This window comes from Raphanus sativus, unplaced genomic scaffold (genome assembly GCF_000801105.2).
Source record: "Raphanus sativus cultivar WK10039 unplaced genomic scaffold, ASM80110v3 Scaffold3738, whole genome shotgun sequence".
Lineage (NCBI taxonomy): Eukaryota > Viridiplantae > Streptophyta > Magnoliopsida > Brassicales > Brassicaceae > Raphanus > Raphanus sativus.
In genome coordinates this window covers 1-8,064 of record NW_026619042.1, presented here as the reverse complement: position 1 = coordinate 8,064, position 8,064 = coordinate 1, and the positions used below count along the sequence as shown (strand labels likewise).

General features: G+C 39.8%; 4 protein-coding genes across 4 annotated transcripts; 3 read left to right on the top strand and 1 right to left on the bottom strand.

The window, feature by feature from the left end:
* The first annotated feature begins 630 nt into the window (after positions 1 to 630).
* Positions 631 to 1,520, top strand: LOC108824511 (serine/threonine-protein phosphatase PP2A-5 catalytic subunit). Its single transcript, XM_018597946.1, has 2 exons — positions 631 to 700; positions 1,201 to 1,520. The coding sequence occupies exons 1-2, from the start codon at positions 631 to 633 to the stop codon at positions 1,518 to 1,520; spliced, it is 390 nt and encodes a 129-aa protein (XP_018453448.1).
* A 377-nt stretch (positions 1,521 to 1,897) lies between these two features.
* On the bottom strand, positions 1,898 to 3,682 carry LOC108824510 (zinc finger BED domain-containing protein RICESLEEPER 1-like). The gene has a single exon (XM_018597945.1). It carries the CDS (start codon positions 3,680 to 3,682, stop codon positions 1,898 to 1,900), a length of 1,785 nt encoding a protein of 594 aa, XP_018453447.1.
* Positions 3,683 to 4,118: 436 nt separating this feature from the next.
* Positions 4,119 to 5,339, top strand: LOC108825889 (protein SHORT HYPOCOTYL IN WHITE LIGHT 1). The gene is made up of 4 exons (XM_018599247.2): positions 4,119 to 4,280; positions 4,348 to 4,551; positions 4,645 to 4,710; positions 4,979 to 5,339. The coding sequence occupies exons 1-4, from the start codon at positions 4,140 to 4,142 to the stop codon at positions 5,093 to 5,095; spliced, it is 528 nt and encodes a 175-aa protein (XP_018454749.1). The 5' UTR covers positions 4,119 to 4,139; the 3' UTR covers positions 5,096 to 5,339.
* A 1,277-nt stretch (positions 5,340 to 6,616) lies between these two features.
* On the top strand, positions 6,617 to 7,809 carry LOC108825828 (glutathione S-transferase U11-like). The gene is made up of 2 exons (XM_018599181.2): positions 6,617 to 7,037; positions 7,238 to 7,809. The coding sequence occupies exons 1-2, from the start codon at positions 6,699 to 6,701 to the stop codon at positions 7,601 to 7,603; spliced, it is 705 nt and encodes a 234-aa protein (XP_018454683.1). The 5' UTR covers positions 6,617 to 6,698; the 3' UTR covers positions 7,604 to 7,809.
* The last annotated feature ends 255 nt before the right edge of the window (positions 7,810 to 8,064 follow it).

The window sequence follows — 8,064 nt, the reverse complement described above, 5'->3', positions numbered from 1 at the left end:
TGGGTTGCGCGCTAGGGTTAGACGGGTTGAGATCTCGATGGACGATGATACTCTCCGGTGAAAGCGGCGACGACAAAAGAAGTTTAGCAGAGGTTAACGGTCTCGGGCTTCAAATGCCCGTTAGGTGGTGTGCGAAGAATGGGAGGAGCTCTCGGTTGTTCCGATGATGCCCTTCATGACAAGCTCGACGGAGCTGAGCCGCTCAGGCGGAACCGCCGGTAAGAGACAAGAAAAGTTAAAACCAACACGTGTTGCTGGATTGGACAGTGTTGGTTTTGGGCCTTTGGGCCTTGTAATTTGTTTTCGGTTTTTAAGTTGGCCTTGGGCCTGTGTTGTAAGGACTGTGGGCTTAGCCCTTCTTTAATTTATATTCCTCTTTGACGGAAAAAAAAAAGAAGTAAAACAATACCGAAAAAAAGAATTAAGGTTATTCATTCCATTTAATTGGGCCGAGTAACATCTAGGCTAACATAATAAGTCTCGTCGGCAAGTTCGTTACATGCCGCGGCAAAAAGCCACGTGTCAGTTAATAAAATAAGAGTTCATGTAAACAAACAAAACTAATCAGCGAGACAAGAAAACATCCGGATCCAATACCAACCGAATCCGGATATCGAGTTCGGTTAAAAGATGCCGGAGACGGGAGACGTGGATCGTCAGATCGAGCAGCTGATGGAGTCCTTCTTTGCCATTGAAAACAGTCATTCTTTTAGTGATTGGTTGGATATACGAAGAGAAGCGACTAGTGTTCAGGGGCGGATCTAGGCTTATATTTAGTTGGGGGCACATAACAATTTTACACTATATCTAATTTTCAAATTGGGGGCACTTTTATATTTGGTACTAATTACTATAGAAAATTTAAGAATTAGATAGGGGCATGTGACCCCGTACGGGTGGCTGTGCATCCGCCCCTGCTAGTGTTTGTACTGAGAATTGTGTGTGTGTTTATGCCTCCTTTTATGCTGGTTATATTTTCATGACTGTTATTTAATTTTGTGAAGATCGAGGGTATTATTCTGTGAAGACAGTCTCGCTCTTGGTAGCACTCAAAGTTCGATACAGAGATAGGCTTTACCATCTTAATTGGGAATCACGAAAGCCGCCAAATTACTCAACTGTTAGTTTTTTAAAATCCTCAGCTTCTATAAAAAAAATTGCAGATAAGTTTCTTTTGTAAATTCTTGTTTTTGATTGCAGATGATCGATGCGGTTGGGGGATATCTCCTCATGGAGCAGGCTACACGTTCGGTCAAGATATCACTACTCAGTTTAACCAAACAAATGGACCCAGTCTGATTTCAAGAGCACACCAACTCGTCATGGAAGGTTATAAATGGTGCCAAGAAAAGAACGTTGCGACTGTGTTTAGTGCTCCAAACTATTGCTACCGATGCGGAAACATGGCTGCGATTCTTGAGATAGGCGAGAACATGGACCAGAACTTCCTTCAGTTCGATCCAGCCCCACTTCAAGTCGAACCTCAAACTACACGCAAGACTCCAGATTACTTTTTGTAAGTACCAAAAAGGAAGAAAAACATCCTTAACCTTGTCTTGTAGTTTCATTTTGAACTTTGTCTTGTTTTACTTGATCTTTAGTTAAGAATGTGTAACTTTCTGACTGATGCAAGCGTTACAAAAGACTCTGGTACATATGAATAAAGCAATTGTTGTTTGAGAGGTGGTACATATAATACACAAACAAGCTATAGGAGCTGAGATCTAAACCCAAAAAATAAAATAAAAGATGAATCCATGGAAATTCAAGAGCTTTCTAGTTCACTACGGATCCAATCCTGTGCACACATCAAGGCCTGGACAGTACTCGGTCTAAGCGAACACCAGGTTTCACTAATCCTTCTCTTTCGACAACTCTCAAAGGCGTCTTCTTCTGATCATACATTCGACATAGGAACCGCCAACACGTTACGTGCCACCATGGAGAGAATCGGGTACTTTGGTGTATGAACTTTCCACCAGTTGAGTATGTCAAAATCTGAGTTCCGTGGGAACAGAGGCTCCTCTAGGTACTTTTCAAGATCCAATTTAGAATCTTGACCTGGTGAAGTAGTAGTCGTCTCGTTGATGTACTTATCAAATTCTAAGAGTTTATCTTCATGCTGATGATGAGGATGATGATGATGAGGATGATTCTCCTGCCAGACGAGGGCTTGGTCTGATGATGCTAACAGCGATCCTACAGAATGCTCGTTGTAAAGCGCTTTGATGTGCTCAGAGATGTCTTCGATAAACTCTGAAGCAGCAGAGTCATACAACAGCGGGTAGTAATACTCAACTAGCTTCATTTTGAAGCGTGGGTCTAATATGGTAGCAATGGCTAGAACCCGGTGGTTTCTATTCCAAAACTCCTCGAATCTCTTCCTCATGCTTACAACTAAAGAGCTAACGAAACCATCAGGGCTCTTACTCCATTCTATTAGCCTGAGGTGTACGTCACATATCTCATGGAAGTAAATGTTTGCGGTTAAGCAACTACTATTGCTTCTCTTTGTGAATGTTTTCGTCACTTCGACAAAGACTTTCAAGAACCCGACAACTGTTTCTAACCTCTCCCACTCCAAATCAGATGGACATGACGCAGAGGACTCACGTTGTTTCACGAGCGAGAACACGTTCTTCTGCTCTAATGCAATCTCCAACATTGTACACGTGGTGTCCCATCGCGTTGAGTCATCGATACATAGGACCCTTTCACTGCTACCACCAGTCCATTTGTTAACATACCTAACGCTCTCTCGAATCTTGTTTATCGTCTCGAAACAACTTTGCAGAGACTCTTGAGCCATCTGGTTAATAACATAAATTCCACAGCTCACATCAAACAACTGTCCGTTACAGTAAAGAAACTTGTTCTGCGACAACCTGTCTCTGATCTTGCTAGCCACGTTTTCACCAAACGGAGGAGTTCGATTTGACGCAATAGAGAAGAGCTTCCTGTCTATATCCCATTCCATCAAGCACATTATCACAACCTCAGCGAGCATCACATCCCTATCAACCACGAAGAAGTTGAGAACTCTCTTCCTCAGCTCCCATGTTTCATCGATGTAATGAGCAGACAAACACAAGAACTCATCAGAATCATCACCGTTCCTCCAAACGTCGACGCTGATACTAATATTTCCAGGTAACTTATCCAAGTCCTCGAAGATCTTATGCTTCTCCTTGGCGTATATCTCCATACAATCAGACTCGACTCTCTCGAACACAACGGGGTCAAACTGAGGCTGTAAGTTTCTGAGGAACACTCTGAAACCAACGTCTTCAACCATGGTTAACGGATAGCCATGTAAGCTTATCATCCTTGCTAAATCGAACCGGCTCCTCCTCTGATCCAAACCGGAGTTAACCACAGAAGCATTATTGTTATATTCATGTTTTATCGGGTCGACAATCGCTAACTCGAGTGGAGTTGTTGTTTCTATTACTCTCTTCTGAGCAGCAGCAACACCAACACTGTTGCTGCTAGCTCTCCTCTTGCATCTAATCAGATGGTTCCTTAGATGAGAAGTCCCGCTCGCGCTAGAACCGCTGAGACGTTTCTCACAGTGCCTGCAGATGGCCACGTGTGTGTCTCCTTTCCTCACCTTGTCGAAATCGTTCCACACGGCTGATTTGAGTTTGGTGGATTTCACAATCACTGCGTCTGATAAGTCCATCTCATTGATTATCATCATCACTGTCTCTCCCTACACAGTAACAAAAACATAATCACAATTTTAATCAAACAGAGGAAGCTATAAAGTTCATAGCTTTCAATCTCCACTTGACCTAAAAATCTAAAAAGACATAAACTTTTCACCTCGTCATTCAAGTAGCTCCCGTGGGTATAACAGCGGCGGAGACTCTCGGTGTGTAGGTGGTTTCGCGGCGGTAGGGTTTTAGCGAGAGGGCTTTTCTCTGTTTTGTTTGTTTGTTGGTGAGAAGATATTTTTTTTTTTTGTTTTTTGAAATGGTCAGCAGTTTTTTTGCCACGTTGTGTACATTTACAGAACTAGGACCTTATATTTATGTGTATTTTCGAAATTTAGCTCTAAGTTTATTTTATTATCAATTTAGTCCATTTTTATTTACAAATCAGTCGCTTGTAATGTTTCTTTCTTCGGAGCTCGCTAAATGGCTTTATCAGCTACAACCTTATCATCATCATCGTCGCTGCAATTGATCAATGTCTCGCATAGATTCGTCTCTTCAACTCCTTTCTCTATTGACTCCATCATCCTTCGCCGCAGATTGAAACGGCCACTCGCTTCTCAGGTATCTTGTGTAATCCGAATTGTTGAGGAATTTGAAACTTGAGAGGTCAATCTCTTTTTGTTCTTAGTCGCGTAGGAGATACGACGAATCGGAGGATCGATTCTTCTTCGACGGGTACGAATACGATGTCATTTCAGATGATGATGATGATGAGAGGGAGAGTAGTGTGGATCTTCTGGTCAGATTCTTAACGAGTATGTTCAGAAAGGTCTCTAAGCGAGCTAAAAAGACCTCCCGCCGTATTTTGCCTGCCGCCATGTCTCCTCGACTCGTGAGAACTAACTAACTTCGTGCTGCTGCAACATTGTTGTTTGTTTTGTATGATTTGTGTAATTAACCCTAAGGTGGTGTCATTTGCTCGCAGGTGTCGTTTGCAGTAGATGGGATATTGCTATTGGGTTCACTTTCCATCACCAGAGCTTTTCTTGAGGTTATCTCTTTTTACACTTTCTCTTACTTGATTGTATGTGTACCGGTATGTTGTTGTTTCGGTTAGGTTAAGCTTTCGAATTAGAATGGAATGGTTTTTTATCTTCTAAAGAAAAAAATATATACCTTTTCTCGAGTGACAGTGTCTTTATTTAACTAGTTTATGAGTGTTGAAAACGGGGTAAGATGTTTGTGAATTTTAGGCTGGCTTTATTTAGCTCAAGTGTCATGCCATGGACATGTGATGCTAAGTATAAGTTCTCTCGCAGGTGATATGCAATCTTGGAGGAACAGTCTTTACGGTGATTCTGCTGATTCGTTTGTTCTGGACAGGAGCTTCCTACTTCCAGAATTACGGCAACTCCTTTGGACCAAACCCGTTCTAACTTAAAAAAAAAAACATATATAGAGAGTTTCAGATGTTGTTGTTATTCATCATGCCCCCTATATGTGAAGGGAACATGTGAGTTAGTTGTGTAAATATTCGCTGGGGAGTCATCTAATGATCAAGATTAAGAAACCAAAAAAAAAAATTTCTAAATAGTCAATTGTACATAGTAGGGAGAGTCAATAGAAAATAATAGTCGACGGTGGGGTAATAAAACTGCAAGTTGAATTTTGCATATGACTATATAACAAGAAAATATGTCATTTTCTAAGTTCTAATCATGTATTCACATTTGGCTAATGAAAAGTTGATGTTGAGTTAAAAAACAAAAAATGTCATTTTCTTTTGTTTCTTCACTTTCCGTATAACCTTGCCTATCACCTTAGCTAGTTATGTTTATTATCTGGTCTAAAACGTTTCTATAACGTTGGTCCTGTTCTAACGATTTTTGTTTCTTCCTTGCACCTAAACGTGTAGACTTCCGCCACTATGATGTGTTGAAATAGCGTGTCTTCGCTTCTTGATCTCATGGTCATATGGCCTTGCCTGATTTTGTAAAAAGACATGAGGCGTCCATTTATAATAACGGTCACGGCCGAAGCCGTTGGGCCACAAAGCTATTGGGTAATTTGAGTCATTTGGACCCACTCGTTAAACAGAGTGTAAACACAGGGTTACCCACCTTTCTTTCACATTGTGGTTAGTTGTGGCCACACGATGAGGATACGACATAAAAGAGAGGAGTCGGCATCACCACGCACCACAAGACCCCTCACTAGACTCATATATATCGTTGACTTTCATTTTCTCTGCACGCAACTTATCCAAAACGCGGTTTCTACACTTCCACACGAAAGAGCGGAAAAAATATTCTAAAAGTTCAACATATACCATTTCCATCAATCTCTTTGTTTGTGAGTTGTGACATATTAGTATATACATTTTTATGGAAACCGATGTATCTGTCTAATTATATTTTATTTTAAATAATATAGTAGGTGCCATCTCTTTGGAAAATTAAAAAGTAGGTTGGTATACTATAGACCAAGAAATTTTAGAAATAATACATTCCGTCAAACACTCAACTAATTAATTAACTAATAATTACACTTCAGCTTTCTTTCCTTTCTTTTTTTCGTTTTTTACGCCTCAGTTTTCATGCTATATATTTTCGCAGTAGCTTCTAAAGTACAAGCCTTTAGTTAAAGTACACATCGGTAATATGAACGCTACCGTGGGGGGTCCTACTGTTTAGCAACGGTACCGATCAGGCAACTAAACCGGACTCATCACACTTTCCTGGACTCTCTTGTCTCTTTGAATTTCCTACCGATCCATTTTCTTTGTTCAATGTATTTTTATTGTTTGTTTAATGTTAACATTATTATGATGCACATGCATACCGAAGCTTTTTTTGACCAACATACGTGGCAAAACCTGAGAAAATAAAAAAAAAAGTGAGATCGTCCATATATATAGACGCCAGACGTAGAGACGAAACCTCATCAAACCACAGCTTTTCATTTTCTATCCCAAAGAAAAGAGCAGCGAACTGAGTTTGATCAATCTTTAATTTTCAGAAACAAAAAAAAGGTATAATAATGGGTCTAATGAATGGTGTGAACAATGATGAGTACGTAAGGCTATTAGGAGCATGGCCTAGCCCTTTCGTGCTGAGGACTCGGATCGCACTTAACCTAAAGCGTGTACCGTACGAGTACCTCGAAGAAGAAGATACGTTGAATTCCGAGAGCGTGTTAAACTACAACCCAGTCCATAAACAAATCCCCATCCTCATCCATGGAAACAAACCAATCCGTGAATCACTCAACATCGTCATGTACGTCGATGAAACTTGGCTCTCCGGTCCTCCGATACTTCCTTCTGATCCCTTTGATCGTGCCGTTGCTCGTTTTTGGGACGTCTACATCGATGAACACGTAAGTCATGAGACTATATATACTTTTTCTTTATTTATGTTTTAGCGTATGGTGCATTCGCATATTTCCTTGAATGTATAATGTATAAATTGCCATTTACTTGAATAAGATTGGCATGTCTTTAATGTGCAACTGTTTAGAATATCGTAGTAAATTTCATAAATCATATAAATAATTAATCTTCTTGATCTTTTATATAGTGTTTCACATCAATCAATGGAGTAGCGGTAGCAAAAGACGAGGAGGAAAGAAAGACGGCAGTAGCGAAGTTAGAGCAGTGTATGGCTCTTTTGGAAGAAACGTTTCAAGAATGCAGCAAAGGAAGAAGCTTCTTTGGAGGAGACAACATCGGATTTATAGATATCGGTTTCGGGTCGATGTTGGGTCCTCTCAAGGTTCTTGAGAAATTTATAGGCCTCAAGTTCATACATCCAGAGAGCACACCAGGTCTTTTCCATTGGGCAGATAGATTCTACGCACATGAAGCAGTCAAGCCTGTCATGCCTGATATTGAAAAGCTTGTCGAGTTCGCTAGGCTTAAGTTCAATAATTCAATCTTTAAATAAAGACCAAAGGTTATAAAATTTATTATTTTGACCGGCATATTATCATATGCTTCCAATAATCTAAATCGGGGAATAAAATGTAGCCTCGGTTAATTTTAAGGTAGAGTCAAAATGTTCTTTTGTTTTTTTTTTTCTCTTTCTTACTTCTTTATATGTATCCGATATTCGATTGTGGCACGCAAGAAAGTGTATGTTCTTGGATTTCATTATGCTGTAAAATTAATCAATAATCTACAAAACATTTTTTTCGAAAGTAGTACTAGCAATGCATTGTATGATTGAAATTTAACGTGTCATTTAGAGAAGCTTCGCCACATTCCATCAGTTTGGAGAAAAAATCCATAATAAGAGTGTAATTACATATTTCATTTGTTTCACAATAAATGTTACGTTGACATTTTTTCATTTTGTAAAGTGTTGTTCTCAAAATTTAATTCAAATTATAATTATTTTAAGCATTT